General features: G+C 42.6%; 1 protein-coding gene across 1 annotated transcript in view; it reads right to left on the bottom strand.

Annotated features, from left to right (window-relative positions):
- The window catches only part of CACNA2D3 (calcium voltage-gated channel auxiliary subunit alpha2delta 3), a 959,782-nt gene that overhangs the window by 48,274 nt on the left and 893,812 nt on the right, over window positions 1-17,696 (bottom strand). The window contains exons 31-32 of the mRNA XM_040407724.1: window positions 11,608-11,678; window positions 130-205 (exon numbers count right to left, since the gene is read on the bottom strand). Of these exons, the coding sequence (XP_040263658.1) occupies window positions 130-205; window positions 11,608-11,678 (147 nt within the window). The remainder of the gene's footprint in view (window positions 1-129; window positions 206-11,607; window positions 11,679-17,696) is intronic.

Genomic DNA, 17,696 nt, shown 5'->3' with positions numbered 1-17,696 from the left:
GTAAGCCCATTGGAGGGAGGGGGCTTGTTTGGTCCAATCCACTTTTGCTGTGTAACTTGTATATGCTAATCAGAGTATAATGGAGTAGTATATGGTTGGGAAATCACTAGGTACATAAGATATACTTACATCGAGCAGGCTGTGGGCGCAGTCACTGCTCTCCTTATTTGCTCTGCACATGGCTTGGTAGTCATAAAGGGTTATCCTAGAGGAAGGAAACCAAACGATTACTATAACATTTCTATAAATTTTACAAGCCATGTAGACCTTCGGAGGAAATTTTTGTTTATGGTTGCATTTTACTCATTTTTTGCCTAAAGGGAACCTGTCATGTGGATATTTGATTATAATCAAACTAATTATATACAATCATTAACTACTAAAAAGTGCCTTAGATGTATTCACTTACTGGTGTGACAGATGGTTACCTCATAATATACACACAAAGATGCCACATGCCGCATGTTAATGAGCTGATTTGAGTCCAGCGTGATGTCAGTGAGTCCAGCGTTTTTTAAATTCAGAGCTATAGCCACTCCCCTGCCCACCTGCTGCTGATTCATATGGAAACAAACTGTCATTCAGCAGCAGGTGGGCGGGAATAGTCAGAAGCTCATGAATATTCAGGACTCATCAATATGAGCTGGAGCTTTTCAATACAAGATGTTGGCAGATTGACTGGGTCAATTAAAGAAAGTGACCCAGCATTGTGCTAAGAGAATCAGTCACTTATTTATGTTGCCCTTAGTTAGGACACCATAAAACTGGTGACAGGTTCCCTTTAAAATCATATTTTCAATTGGCCTTTTTTTTTTTATATTGAGCCGTTCAGTCACAAAGGGTTAACCGTTTTGCTAATTATGTGACTTGGTGCTTTCACTTTGTGCCATTTATGTAATAAATAGTGTTGGGCGAGCATGCTTGGCCGAACACCATTTTGACTCAAGCATCGCAGCCAATAAACGTGGGGGAAGTACTGGCACTCACTGTTATGCCGCAGCCATGTAGGTTACTGGCATTACAGTGATTGGCTGGCCGGAACGCGTTATCGGGTGCTATATAGTGGTTCGGCTCAGTCTTAGTCTGGGCGAGCTGCAGCAGAGGGGACAGATAGTGTAGGGACAGGAATTATTATTTTTTTAGGCAGGGTTTAGTGTTGAAAGGTGTTAGAGACCCAAAAGTCCTTTTAAGGACTATTGTTTTATCTGGCTGAAATATATATTATTAGCGCAACCTGCGCTAAATTGCGTGCAATTGTTTGGCCGCTGCTGACAGTGACACAACCTCTGCTACATCTGTTGTGTTACATTTGCGCATCCTAAATATCTGTGACATTCAGCGCAATTGTTTGGCCCCTGCTGACAGCGACATTATCTGCGCTACATTTCCTGTATAACGTTTGCGCATCTTAAATATCTGTGACATTCAGTGTAATTTTTTCTTACCCGCTGGTGACATCAACATTACCTGCGCTACAACTCCTGTATAACGTTTGCGCATCCTAAATATCTGTGACATTCAGTGTAATTTTTCTTAGCCGCTGGTGACAGCGATATTACCTGGGCTACATCTCCTGTATAACGTTTGCGCATCCTAAATATCTGTGAAATTCAGTGTAATTTATTTGCACATACACTTACAAAACCTGCGCTACTGTACATGTGACATACTTGCAAGCATATATTCCATTTAATATGCTAAAGGCGAGCAGTAAGGGATGGGGAAGTGGCCATGCTGCTGATGGAGCATGCAGAGGCCGTGGCCCTGGGCGCGTTGAAACTGTACCTGCTGCCAGAGCACAATAAACACACTCATCCCTGATACCTAGCTTCATGTCCCAGTTTGCAGGGCAGCGCAGGACACCACTCTCAAAGTCACACCAGTGCGACCAGGTGGTCAATTGGATTGCAGCAGATAATGCTTCCAGTCAGTTAAGCACCACCCTGTCTTCCACAAAGTCCAGTCTCAGTAGCCAACAGAGTCTGGTCAACAGAATCCTCACCCTGATCCTCCTTCCTCCCACTATGGAGAGTCTTGGCAAACAAGTGATCCCACACTTGGATATTCCGAGGAGCTATTTTCAATGCCATTCCGTGATTTGGGCCTCTCGCCAAGCCAGCTTGAAGAGGGAAATGAGGAGGTCTTGTGCACTGATTCCCAAACTCTTCAACATTCGTAGTCAGAAGAAGATGACGGTGGAGAACGGCAATTAGTGTTTCAAAAGGTGGATGATAATGATGAGACACAGTTGCCAATAAGTCAATGGCAATTAGTGTCTCAAGAGGTTGATGATGAGGATGAAACACAGTTGTCAATAAGTGAGGTTCTTGTTAGGTCAACAAGTCAGGAGGATGACCAGAGTGAGGAAGTGGAAGAGGAGGTGGTGGACGATGAAATCACTGACCCAACCTGGAAAGGTGGCAAGCCGAGCGAGGACAGCAGTACAAAGGGGAGGGATCAGCAGCACTGCAACAGGCTGGAAGAGGCAGTGGGGTGGCAAAAGGGAGAAGGTGGGCCACACCAAACAGGCCCGCAACTGTTCCCCGGAGCACCCTCTTGTTGCAATCTCCCTTGCCAAGTGGAAAGTGTTCAGTAGTTTGGCCCTTTTTTGAGAAAAGAATTGTCATTTTCAACCTGTGCCGTACCAAAATGAGCAGGGGCGTGAACACTAGCAACCTCACCAACACCAGCATGATCCGCCACATGGCATCAAAGCACCCTAATAGGTGGGCCGAATGCCTGGGCCACAATCAGTGTGTGCGGGTCACACCACTGCCTCCTCTTCCCCTGTGTTACATGCTGGCTAATCCCCTGTCCAAGACGCAGGCCGGATGCCGCCCGCCCTGCACATGGACCTTCACAAGCACCATCAGCTAGCACATCCACTTCTGTGTCCCAGCACAGCGTACTGATGTCCATACCCCAGGCCTTTGAACAAAAGTGCAAATTCCCAGCCACCCACCCACAGGCCATAGCACTAAATGCACACCTTTCCAAATTGCTAGCCCTGGAAATGTTGCCATTAAGGCTTGTGGGCACTGAGACTTTCCGCAGCCTGATGGCAACAGCTGTCCCTCGTTACTCAGTCCCCAGCCGCCACTATTTTTCCTGGTGTGCCGTCCCCGCCTTACACCAGCATGTGTCCCGTAACATCACCCGCGCTCTGACCAACGCAGTTATTGCAAGTGATGGCCACAAGGAGAGAAAGGCGCTCATAGGGTGAGTATGTCAAATAAATAATGTCCTTCAAACACAGGTGAGTTAATTATGCTCACCTGCTCAGGTTGCACCAATCTTGGGTACAACCACAAAGAAGGCCAACTGGACAAGTTACAGGTGACTGGTTGGTACTGCCGGTTCTGCCCGAAATCTCCTTTGGCGGGGGCCAGACCACCGACCGGCTTAACAATTGTACTGGAGCTCCACTGGACCATAAAACCTTACTATATTCAACATCTGGTTGTGATCTTGTGCCTTGGGTCCACACGCTCACTTGACTCTTATGGTCCAGTAGAGCTCTAGTACAACACAGTTATTGGGAAGGTCCACTGACATATGGACAAGTGCTTTTGGCCAGGAATGCTACATTTCCCTGACGGCACACTGGATAAACGTTGTGGAGGCCGGGAGCGAGTTGTACCCTGGGATGGCACAGGTGCTACCAACGCCAAGGATAGCAAGCCCTACTTCCATCAGGATTCCAGCCACCACCTACTTTAGTGGCTGCAACTCCCCCATTCTCATCTTGCAGCACCAGGCATGGTTGTGTCTGATAATGGCCGGAATTTGGTGGTGGCTTTGGAGCTTGGCAAGCTCACACACATACCATGCCAAGCCCATGTGCTAAACTTAGTGGTTCAGCGGTTTCTCAAAACCTACCTCAATTTCCTACTTTGAGGAATCAACAAAGATGGTGAGGGGCGATGCTGCTATTATCTGCGTAACCATCCCACTTCTGTGTCTACTGAAACGCTCGCTGCTCACAATGAAGGTGGACGCTTTGCATGTGGAAGAGGTGGAAATGGGGGAAGACATTACACAGGGTGATAGCTAGACCACCCTCAGTTTGTCTTCTCAGCACAAATTGGATGATGATGATGATGAGGAGGAGCAGGAGACGGTTGCCTCCGCTACAGAGGGTAGTACCCAAAGCTGGTTTATTCCATCTGTCCAGCGTGGATGAGCCGAAGAGGAGGAAGAGGATGAGGAGATTGAGAGTCATCCTCCTGATGAGGACAGCGAAGTCTTATCTATTTGGACTCTGGCACACATGGCTGAGTTTATGTTATGCTGCCTTTCCCGTGACCCTCGCGTTGTACGCATTTTGGCCAACACCGATTACTGGTTGTTCACCCTTCTCAACCCCCGCTACAAATAGAACCTCTCATCTCTCATTCCTGTGGTGGAGAGGACTAGAAAAATGGTGCAATACCAGAAGGTCCTTGTGGAAAAATTGCTCTAAACATTTCCAGCTGACAACGCTGGCGGCAGAGTACGTACTTCCTTTGCCAACCGAGGAGGGGAGACGAGGGGAACACACAGCAGTTCCAACAGAGGCAGGGCAACACTCTCCAAGGGATGGGACAGTTTCATGACACCCTCACCCTGATGCGCGGCCTAGTGTCACAAGGAGGGAAAAGTTTTGAAAGATGATGAAGGAGTACGTAGCAGACTATGTCAGTGTCCTCAATGATCCCTCTGTGCCTTACAACTATTGGGTGTCCAAGCTGGACACGTGGCACATACTGGTGCTCTTTGCCTTGGAGGTGCTGTCCTGCCCTGCCGCCAGCGTTTTGTCAGAGCGGGTATTTAGTGCTGCTGGGGGCATAATAACTGATAAGTGCATCCGCCTGTCAACTGAAAATGCTGACCGGTTGACTCTTATAAAAATGAACAAGGCCTGGATTGCCCCTGACTTCTCTACTCCACCAGAGGAAAGCGGCTGAACATGAAGTCACTTTAAAAGTGGCTTTTATGGTGTATTGAATACACTGTATTCCCATGCACTCCTTCCACCACAAAAAATGGTATATGGTTCAATCTTCCTTTTCTCGTCCTTGTTCTCCTTTATCATATCAACATGCTTATTAGGCTGCCCTCGCTCCTATTGTTTCAGAGGGTCAGCTCAGCAGCAGACCCTTACCCCTAATGTTTTAGAGGGTCACCAGCAGGCCCTCGCCCATAATGTTTTAGATGGTCAGATCAGCAGAAGGCCCTCGACCCTAATGTTTTAGATGGTCAGATAAGCAGCAGGCACTCGCCCCTAATGTTTTAGATGGTCAGATCAGCAGCATGCCCTCACCCCTAATGTTTTAGAGGGTCACCAGCAGGCCATCAATCATAATTTTTCAAGGGTGTGTATGATGCCCTCTTTTATGTGTAATAAAGGGTATATTGGAGTGCCAATTCCTTGTAATTTTTGGCAGCTCTTTCACTTAGTGCATAGGCTTTATGAGTGTAGGAGTCCCACTACCTGAACAATTGTACCACAATGTGAATGAGGCCCTCCTTTATGTGATATACAGGTTGTATGGAAGTGCTTCTTCCTTGTAATTTTAGGCAGCACTTGCACTTTATATACAAATAAATATACAGGAAAGAATGCTTCCTAACTATTTTTCCTCTAAAAACGATTTAATCTTCGGTTTTGTGCGTATTATTGTCAGTCTGTAAAAGTGGCGTACTACTCGGACAACATCGTTCCCAGCAGCGACCTGGGAGTCCAAGATGCATCCAGACATCTTCGCCATGCTGTTCCCGAACCATTTCATGGTGTTTCCATCAATTTCTGACCTTTTCCTGTGAACCAGACACCCTCCCCTCTTCAGAGAGGGGGTGCCTGGTTTAATGTTCTGGTTCTCCCATTGACTTCTATTGTGCTCTGGTGCTCTGTAGAGCACCCGAGCATCCCATAGTGTTCTACTCGAGCACCAGAGCACCCGAGCACTTTGGTGCTCGATCAACACTAGTAATAAACCTTATCTCTAAACTACTAAGAGGTCATAAACACTTATTTCAGCCACATTAAGCCCATCAGCTCAACAACTGTTGGAAAAGAGAAAAAAAACAGATCCTGCTTCTAGAGCATCTCAGCTCTGTACAGAAAAAAGGACTCCATACTCTTAACAAAGACCAATTGAAAAAAAGATTTTTAGCTCAAAATAAGTATAATGCAATAATAAAAAAATACTACCCACAAAGGTGTACATAGCCTTTAAAGGTCAGAATTCACACACAGATTAGTGTTACAACGCATCAATAATGTAAAATATCAATAATCTCTCAGCAAAAAATGATTTAGTTTAACAAGAAAATTCTAATATTCCTAGAGGAGCAGTATGAGTGATAGACGCACAAGTCAACGTGGGTCGTCCTATCAGTGGCTAACTTTTTTGCATACAGGAAACACTCTCAATCAGTGGATATAATTAACTCTAAAGCCCAGTAATTTAAATAATAAGATTATAAGTTCTATTAAAAAAAAATTCTTATAAAAATACATTGGGAGATTTATCGAAACTGGTGTAAAGGAAAACTGGCTTAGTTACCCATGGCAACCAATAAGATTCCACCTTTCATTTTTCAGAGCTCCTGAGACAGTATCTTCATCATGACAAGTTCTATTTAAATCAAGCTATCTATCTATCAGTGTATATATCAATAGGTGTATATTGATCGTTCTATCTATCTAGCTATCTCTGTTGGTATTTGGTACACACATGTTTTTCTCGGGTCTGGCACTGTAAATCTGCAGCAGTCACTAGCACTGACACCTGGCAGTCATGACTAAATGTCACTAGGTGCGAGCAGGACCTTTATTAGATGTTTTTATACAATAAAATACATCATGCTGAATATCTGACCAGGATGAACCCACGCGCTGTAGGAAGCAATCCAGCAGTTCCTCTACATTATTTTTACGTTCTGCCTTGTGGCTACCCGTGTGCTTATACTGCTGATAACAGCACAGAAAGGTGCAAATTCTAATCTTATAGCAAACCTTCACTTGCACAGGTAACGTGCCTATTCACAGTGATACATCCGACAACTTATTTTAATTACCATTTGCAGACTCACGACATATTATTATCATCAAGGCTCCTAAAACAGTTTACATTGAAGGTTAGTCATATTACAAGCTAGACTTCCTGGCTTTCTATAAAAAATCTAATAAAATTTGAGCTGTAATCAGGTTCTTGATAGTAATAAGAGAGTGCTCAGAAGTGGCACTGAGGTCTTAGTGCTTGGAATCATGGTACCTAAAGTCCACATTAGAAGACCCAGTATTATACAGTGACTGTTAGTATAAGGGTACTATTACACAGGTGTCAGTGGCTGTAGGTAGCACTCGCGGTTTACTGCACCTGCAAACTAAAACAACAGCAAGACCCAGGCCGCTGCATCCCTCTTTATAGGTATCAGCGTTATTAGATTAGAGCAGCCATTTATGTTGCAGGGAAGTGCACTGCTGGCTTCTGTAAATGCACATTTTCTCTCTCCATTCTTGCCATGTGGGCAGGCTGTTCCTGATGTGATATCAGAGCATTGCTGTCTGTTCTGAACCAATCAGAAATCTGCACCATCTGCCCCTCCTCCTCCTCCTCTCTCATATAATGTAGTATCACAGACACACTAAGGGAGAGATACTGCAGCTGCATCCCCCTATGTGTTGTATTACCCTATGTTTAAAGTACTGTCAGTATCATACTGAATGGGGAAATGCCTTATTAAGAAAAGGCCAGCACATCATTATACATTTAAAGAAAACATGTCAGCACAAATATTATAGAGCAGGAGGAGCTGAGCAGATTATATATAGTTTTGTTGGAAAAGATTTAGTAAAACTTGTAATGTATACATTTGTATTTCATCTTTCTGAACTTAAGGCCAACCCCCTGTACAGCTATCAGTGACTGACAGCTATCTTAGTATATACACTTACAAAGAGAATGGTATCCATTACTGATAACACCTCCCTCTGTACAACTATAAGTGACTGACAGCTATCTCTGTATACACACTTACAAAGAGAATGGTATCCATTACTGATAACACCTCCCTCTGTACAACTATCAGTGACTGACAGCTATCTCTGTATACACACTTACACAGAGAATGCTATCCATTACTGATAACACCTCCCTCTGTACAACTATCAGTGACTGATAGATATCTCTGTATACACACTTACACAGAGAATGCTATCAATCACTTATAAGACTTCCAAGTGTACAATTTTCAATGACTGACAGAAATCTCTGTATACACACTTACACCAATCACTGATAACACCTCCCTCTGTACAACTATCAGTGACTGACAGCTATCTCTGTATACACATTTACAAAGAGAATGGTATCCATTGCTGATAACACCTCCCTCTTAACAACTATCAGTCACTGACAGCTATCTCTGTATACACACTTAGACAGAGAATGCTATCAATCACTGATAACACTTCCCCCATGTACAACTATCAGTGACTGACAGCTATCTCTGTATGCACACTTACCTAGAGAATGCTATCAATCACTGATAACACCTCCCCCGTGTACAGCTATTAGTGACTGACAGCTATCTCTGTATACACACTTACCTAGAGAATGCTATCAATCACTGATAACACCTCCCCCATATACAGCTATTAGTGACTGACAGCTATCTATGTATACACACTTACCTAGAGAATGCTATCAATCACTGATAACACCTCCCCCGTGTACAGCTATTAGTGACTGACAGCTATCTATGTATACACACTTACCTAGAGAATGCTATCAATCACTGATAACACCTCCCCCATATACAGCTATTAGTGACTGACAGCTATCTCTGTATACACACTTACCTAGAGAATGCTATCAATCACTGATAACACCTCCCACGTGCACAGCTATTAGTGACTGACAGCTATCTATGTATACACACTTACCTAGAGAATGCTATCAATCACTGATAACACCTCCCCGTGTACAGCTATTAGTGACTGACAGCTATCTATGTATACACACTTACCTAGAGAATGCTATCAATCACTGATAACACCTCCCCCATATACAGCTATTAGTGACTGACAGCTATCTATGTATACACACTTACCTAGAGAATGTTATCAATCACTGATAACACCTCCTCTAGGAATAACTGAAGTCAGAAAAAGCTGAAATATTAAATTATAAATGCATAAAAATTACACATTTTACTGAATATTTTCCCACAAAACTATATACCGTATCAATCTGCTCAGCTCCTCCTGCTTTATAACATGCTGCCTGCAGACTGCATTGTGTTTTGTGGTGACAGGTGCTCTTTAAAGGGCATAAGAACAGGGAGGTGAAAACCAGGTAAAATTATAAATAAGTATAGTGTGGAAATACATCTAAGTGATTTATAAATCATTCCTCAGTATAACATATAAAAGCCAGCAACCAACCCAGCCAATGTTCACTCTTTCAGCCTTTTAAATACCTGGACTGACAGATGAGATTTTAAAAAGAATAATAGTAAGTAAGAGCCGACTCTACACAGTTACGTCCCTCGGCAAAAATATTTCAGTACTGAGATCAGCTCTGCTAAAACGGCCCCAGTCTAGCGAGTGTACGGTCGTGTTTACATTGTGTACTGTGTTAAGGCTTCAATGCCGTCTGACAAGGGAAGAGGAAATTTGAGTAATTACCCAACTACAAAGTGTTTTCCTGCTTTAGATGTACTGTAACATGTAGACTCTCGGGTTACTACAGAAACATAAAACCTGTCGTGTTTGATGGAATATTTAACTGGTGATGATATGGTTCTTGAAATATTAGAAATAAAAATATATTGATGTCAATGGCGTCAGAGAGAATACATATCTAGCCATATCAAAGTTTGCCAAAAAGGTCATATTAAAATGTACTTAGACTACAATAGAAAAAAAAATGAAATAAAAAACAAAAAAAACAAAGGGGTGGTCATAGGCCTAATCAGTGTATTTGACCTCAAATACAGTATGTAGACAATTTTTTTAGAGGGAAATTCACATTAAAGGGGTTGTCCTATGAAAAAATATTCTATAGTTTTCAAACTAGCACCTGGATCTGAACACTTTTATGATTGCAGATTTATTATAGCTAATGAGGTATCTACTGAAATCTATCTGTATAGCGCCACCTGCTGTTTGTTCTTTTTCTAATTTCTCTGTCAACTGCCACCAGCTGCAGTTTAAAGAAAACACCCCCTGAGAAAGGACACGGACCCTAAGCTGTCAGCTTAAAATAAATCTAGCAGACCAATTGGAGCAATGAATGGGGAGATCTCTGGATCCATGTGAGGTACGGGCTGGTTCAAGCTTTGGTTTGTTAGAAAGAGGTTTACATGTGGTAGATTATATAGGATTTTCATTTTTTACATTATTCATGGGATAACCTCTTTAAGGCCTCTTTGAAACATCAGTGAATCACGGATAGCACATGTAGCCTTTGACTTTAACGTTTGTATTCACACGTTAGTGGTTTTCCACGGACAGTGGGTCTGGCGTGACACCCTGGAAGCATGCCCTATTCTGTCTGTGATTATGGATCCATGTCATCCGTGTTTGGTCTGTGGTTTTAATGGATTGTTGCCAGGAGATGCCCTGGAAATTAATTTTCAGTCTAGCAGTGTCTGTGGAATACATATGACACATGGAGGACAAAAAACGGAAACACAGACCAAACACAGCTTCTTTACGGACATCTTCATGGATGAACCAATGACCATCTTGTCATGGATGTCAACACAGACATGGACATGTAAAAGAGGTGCAATGAAGTTTTCTTTCAACTTGGGAGCTTGTGAGTCGTTTAATTAAAAGGGCTATTTATGTTAGGCAATCCCCTTTTTGGTGGGCTGGTACCACAATGATGAACTGATCACAGGCTGTCCTGCTGCTAGGACCTCCAAGGATCTGCTGTAATCTGCAGAGGAACAAAATAGTAAATGCTGCATTTTCCAGCAGTGCCACCACAGGATAAAGGAAGTATTACACACTTCAAATTGAAATCTGAGGAGTGTCTGTGGGATGCATTGACATGCCTGGTCCTCCAGAGTGAGGATTCTCTCCATGCTGGCTAAAATATGAGATTCCTGCATGAGGAACCTCCTATTATTTTGTAATTTCCTAATGGAGTTGTTGAAACTTAGAGGGTAATTAGAAGGTTATTTGTGTCGCAATCTGCCATGGAAGGGGGGCATGGCATGGAAGGGGGCAGGCCACCAGGCCCATCTCATTAATAATTTTTGACGCCTGTTTTAGGTGTAGAAAATGGTCTAAATTTAAGCCAGCAAGGAAGCTGGCTTACATTTAGACTAGTGGTGGACGTGCCGAAGTTATGTAGAAGCTTCTACATAACTTTGGCAGATCCACCGCCAGCGCAGAGATTATGAAGAATGGCATCTAAAACACTGGTCTGAATAAATGTGCCCCTTAGTTTTCTAAAATAGATACTCCCTTACATTAAAAAAAAAAGGGCAACATAGAATTTAGGACCTATTTAGATTTAAAAACTGGTGTTGAATGGTGGACATTGATTCGAAAGTATCTGAAAGGTAGACTGTGCAAACCATTAGCTTCATCATCAGAACACTTACCTTTTAAATGAACCCATTGTTAACAACTTGTTCATCACGGCACCTTCAATTTCTCCAAAAAAACGCCCAGTCTGGCGAAAAATGAGACGGAATAATAAATTAGTGCAAGTACTTGAGCGCAGTACGTAGAGCCAAGCATTACATTTTTACACAAGGCGACCTCTGACATGATCCACCTAAGTGCTCTGAGCTGCCTGTTCAGTTTAACTGTCTGGGCTGAGCAGAGTGATTGACAAATTACTGATGTTGTAAACCGTTCACCTCCTAACACGCAGAAAATATGGAATGGGAAAAACGTTTGCAGAGACTGAGTTCTCTTAAGGACAATCTACCATAATAAAAGTAAGGACTGGTTTCCTAACAGTAAGTGATCAGCATTCAGTTACAGGGCATATTTCATTTCTGAAGAGTCTCTCTTAGTCCCTCGTGCACACAGCCAGGGGCTTTCAGCAGTGGCAACCAACTATTCCCAACCTCCATTTTCCTAGCAAAGAAATTGGAACTCGGAGGAAAAATTAGCCAGCCCCGTGTGACAGTCCCAATGACAATACACACAGGCTTTCCAACTTGATTTTTTACTTTTCTGAACAGTTCTTCAAAATACAATGCTGAGGGATGGCCTCCAAAGTCAGCTCCAAAAAAAGACTTCTGCTGAACCTTTGGGTCTTCTCAATAGAGGATTTTCTGGTATTTTGGTAGCTCAGTCCAACTGAGGTGTCAAGGGTGGTCGGTTAAGGGGCGCACCTTTAATGAGGCAAGGTTAGGTGGCCTCCTCAGGCCGCACCATCTAGGGGAAGGTGGGGGACAGTGATGTGAAACACTACTTATCAGTGACAGTGCAGTACTTTATGTGGTATCACTGTGGTGGAAGAGCAACTTCGCTCTCAGGACATGCATGCAGGTACTACTGTGCTCTAAAGACTATTGAGGAGTGGGTTAGCGTAAGACACTGGACATTGGCAGGTTAGGGCTCCACAGTGATTTTTGGTCACTTTAAGAGTTTCTATATATGAAAAATCCCTAAACAATGGGCAAACCTTATCCAACAAATCATGATTTGAAAAAAATACAAATGTTTTTAATTTGCATTGTTTTATGTACAAATGTTCAACATTTAAAATGATGAAGGAATGTTCAATGCAACGAGCAGGAGACAGGGAACAATCCCACACTGTCATCATGCTGTCAGCATGAATGTTTTCCTCTGATTTGATGTTGAATGTTCTCAGGATGATTAACAGAACATTTTGCTTTGCGTTCTTAATACAATACATTTGACGGACCAAAATTTATTTTTTCTTGACAAAGCACAATGTAGGTCGAGACAAAACTAAAACACAATGCAATGATTTTGTAATTTAATGACAGCAACATTTTGTATAATAAGGAACATAAGGACACTTGGAGCAACCCATTGTCTTAATCCATTGGTGGTCTATTAATCACAGATTTCTTGCCAATGAATATTTGGGAGGAATGCTACCTAGCTTGTGGGGGAGCCCGCCATCAGCAGTAGAGCCCATGCATATGGCCATATAAAAGGGGTCGTCCAGGATTGACTTAGTTTTTAAATTCCACTGCTACCTTGCTGGACCCGTGAAGGGAAGCACACTTACCAGCTCCTCACTGCTTGGTTCCGACTCCATGGGTCCAAGCTGTCTTCACAGCACTTCAGTTCCTGCATATAAACTTCCAGTACCGATAGAGCCATGTGTGGCCAATGGTTGATCTCAGCTATAATGTGTCCCCAAGCGGCATGTCAATGCTGGACACATGTCACTGCTAAGCACAGTCATTGGCTGCAGCCGCATATGGGAACCTGTCCGTGTTGAAAGTTTACATGTGAGGACTGAAGTGCAGTAAAGACAGCCCTAAACCCAGGGAGATGGAACCAAGATCCAAGGAGCAGGTGAGTATGCTTAACTTCATAGGTCCGGCATGGATAAATAAAATGTTAGTCCTCAACAACCCCTTTAAGACTTTATACAATATTTGTACAGCCATGGCAGGATTAAGGCAGTACATTGTAAGAAGCAATTCTTTTATGGGGCTCTCACCAAAGAGTCATGGTTCACTACTATTACTATAATTAGCACTGTTTTGTAACAAGCAGCACTCCATTACATTGCCAGGACAGAGTTGATACTTCGTAACGAATCGCATTCCATTGTATGGAGCGGGGGCAAAGACGGGAAATTGCGATTGTGCTGCCCCCCCGTCATTTCACCCCTCAGATGCCGCATTCAATGCTGATCGCGGCACCTGAGAGTTACATTCAGCCTATCAGGGGGTAATCAGGGGTTAAAACAAAAAAATACATACTAGCCTCATCCATTTGATCGCAGAGAGACTGTCGTAGCCATCTTCATTAAAGAAAACATGCCAATTCTCGTGCGCTGACGTGAAGCCGTCATCATGCTGGGTGGGCACGGTGACATCATTACTGATCAAATGGATGAGGTGAGTATGTCTTTTTTTGTTTTTTGCTGCCATTTCAGGAAAAATGTATTCATTACCACAAAGAATTATGGCGAATCGGATCGATTTCCACTTTGTTAACTTCAATTCGCTCAACACTAGTTATGTTTCTGTCACCACAACACACCACACATTATTATGGGCCCTGGATGTCGGGGGTCTTGGGATAAGCCCCAAGTATCTCTTCAGATTTAAAAGTTGAAGCTTAGTGAAAAGTTTCTGCCAGACATTTTCCTGCCCCTAAAGAAAGTTATGCAGTGGTACTGGACTCGACAAACCCTCTCATTGCCCTGGTATCAAACTTGGAGGAAGGTGGGGGTGGGGATGGTGGGGGTAGGACATCACATCCAGCGTCTGAAGTCAAAGGAAGTAAACTAGCTTATGGAGAATCGTTATTGAGATGGGGTACAGGCATTTGAATGCCTTTTATTGCATGGTCCAGCAGGTGTGGATAGTGATGGCTGTATCTAGTAACTTGTGAGAACATTGAGGGACCTTTTCGAGGATGTGGAATTGTGGAGACATACAGATGTGGCCAAGCTAAAGTTGATGGTTAATGCGTTAAGTAAAAAATGGCATAAAAAGGTTAACTACTGTAACTCTTTCAATGTATTTCAATGGCTTTTGTCACAAGATGGCACAAGATAACACTGTGACATGTGTTATCAGAGTCATCAAAGTCAGTTTAAGCTTGGCTACATGCTCCTGTGCACATTTTGGAAAATCTTGGAATGGTTGATGGTGGGCCTTAATCATATCCCATAAATTGTAAAACATGAGACATTGAAAAAATAAATGCACACTTTAATACCGTGCTCCATGTTGAATCACTAATAAGTAATAGGTTTGACCTCATTTATACCTGGAAAAGCATAAAGACAAAAAAAAAAGCCTATGGGCTGAACTGGAGACTTCACATTTCAAAGAGTATTATCGCTTTACCACAAAATAACTTAGAACCTTTTCCAAAATATTTGGGCGTGTGTAGGTTGCAGGGAAAAAAAGGAGCCGTCTTCTTTTATGGGCCATTTATCTGTACTTGTCGACTTTGAACATTGTGATTTACTCTAATTGAGGAACCGGCTCCAAGGAGAATAAATCAAAAATCAAGGCATATGATGCAACTAATAGGTGTTATTAAACATGGTTTACAGATTTGTGCAATGTCATTAAAGTGCACATTAAAATGGAAATCATTACATATAATTAAGGGTTCTTTTTCTTTTAATTAATGATGTTTATATGCAACTGGTTCCATTTTATATTTACACCAAAACTGTAGCAAAAACACAAGGACTAAGTATCCAAATGTTTTGCAGTGGTCTATTACTAAATATGAATATGAGGCTGTTACTACACATTTTGATCAAATTGTATAAGCCCAACTTCATGACAACCTCTTTCCAGTGAGCCCCTACACTATTAGTGGCAGTACTGTATGCCACTGTTGCTGGAACTCAATACCTGCAGGCGGGCAGCCCAACAGCACTTGGCTCCAGGCAACACTACTCCATAGGTACAGCACTGCACTTTGTGAAAAGATCCCAAAAGGTCATCTTTCTGGCTACTTTTTCTTAGTCTGTCTTCTGAGACCACATGGAAAGATGAGCTTCTGTGATCTGTTGGTGCTGCATGGCGGATGTCGTTACTGTGGTGGGGGTGACCCAGGGGTGTGGTGGGGGTGCGGCAGTCGGCATACTACACCTAATAGCATAGTGACCCACTTGAAAGATGTTGCTGGTAATTTGCCAAGTGGGCCTATATATTTGAATCTAAATTTTTATAGTATAGATGAGCAAAGTAATTTGAAATTTGAGAGAGAAAGAAAGAGAGAGAAAAAGAAAGAGAGAGAGAGAAAGAGAGAGTATAATTTGAATATCTTTCCAAGAAAGCCAAAGATTGAAAAATGCAGAATGCTAAATTAGTTTTTCTTCTAAAAGGAAAAGAAAGCTAAACCTCTCTGATGCCGGCAGATGTAAGATGTGCTTATTTACACATATTTCTCCCTCATCTATACTTATGTGGTCTGCAAAAGGAGAGATGGTATCAACCAAGTCCTCTCAGGTAGCTAAGCTAACTCTCAGTTCAGCTCTGAGACACTCACTTCTCTTTTCCTTTTGGAAGGAAGGCTGGTTTGCACTTCTCTTTTCTAGAGGAAGATTACATGGCAACATTTTGTTTTCCTTCCTTTTGGAAAGAGGACTGATTTGCATATCTCTTTTCCAGAAGAGTGTTAGAATTGATTTGGACCTCAGCTGAATTTTACCAAAGCAAAATTCAGACAGGACCCCCCCCCCCCACCACCACCTACCATGTGCTATTTATAATACTGGGGTCTTCTTAAATGATAAAGCGCCAGGAAGCATTTGGGCCCCTATAGGACCAAGGCCTGGATGTCAATGCTACCTCATCACAACTGCACCTCAACAGCTTTGCTCAAAAAGAGTCAACAATACTCCAGCCTATTGAAGAAAAGAAGACACAACTGTCTTGAATGCACAAATGTTAGCATACAAGGACTGACGTTGTCATGAAATATCCAGGGATAAGAAGTTGAGATGTATATTCCTAGTATTTGTCACTGGTTATCCAGTTATGTAATTTGCAGTGCCGCAAATTTTGAAGCAGATCTATGGCAAAATCTGCAGCAAAATCTGCATAAGTTGCATGCAGATTTGTTCTGGATTTTGCTGCAGATTTGCCAAGAATTCCACCGATGCATGACAGGACAATTTACGCTGCAGATTTTTTTTGTTGATGACATTCTTTGAAATCTCAGCTACTTTGTGTGTGTGGCAAATCTGCAGCAGATTACAGTACCAGCAAGTACATGGCATTTCAATCTTGTGTGGCCGTACCCTTAAAGATCAGGAGTACGGCTTCATCAACTAATATAACATGATGGGGGGAAAAAAGGATCCGCATACTCGATCGCTTGTTCTTACTGTAGGTAGGCAACCATCCACGATGCCTGGCAGCAGCTTACACCTCACCCTCCACTGAGGAAACGTTAGGTGAGCTGAGCCTCCATGTGTATGGGGATGATGGAAGGAATGGCTATCAGCAAAATGATATATCTATTGTGTATGAGCAAAACGAAAGCTGAGAGGAACAGCCTATTGTGGGAAGGAAATATTCCTTCCCAACAATCAGTTACTTGCTAAGTGGAGGTGAAGCTCTGAAAAATTATCGAGGTGTCCGCGCCTCCCATCACTTCACCTGATGAACCAATGTTTTGCTCTTTCATTGGGTGATCTGCGGCACCTTTAGACATGCCAATTATCAGGAACGAGTGTTGGTAGGAAAGTTCTTGCTCAATAATCAGCCGGAACATCGGGCAGAGTAAATCCAACTTTAGACAAATTTATCAATAGTCTGCAACAGGTCATAGTTACTTTTTGCTCCTGCTAAGTCAACCTCAGAAATCCAGCTGTTTTTGGGTGTTCTTGTGGAGAAGGTTGGTTTTTGGGCGTATTAATCATAGAGGACAAGTCTCAAAAAAATTGTTTCAACTGCACTTCACGCATGACCTACCATATCTGAGGCAGGTAAAAGTAAGTCAGAATGTGGTAGTAAGTCAGAAATGCTGTGCGCCACTTTCATAAATTTAA

The sequence above is a fragment of the Bufo bufo genome, chromosome 9, assembly GCF_905171765.1.
Source record: "Bufo bufo chromosome 9, aBufBuf1.1, whole genome shotgun sequence".
NCBI classification, from domain to species: domain Eukaryota; kingdom Metazoa; phylum Chordata; class Amphibia; order Anura; family Bufonidae; genus Bufo; species Bufo bufo.
Note: the sequence above shows the minus strand (reverse complement) of the source record. Positions and strands in the feature narration are given on the sequence as shown.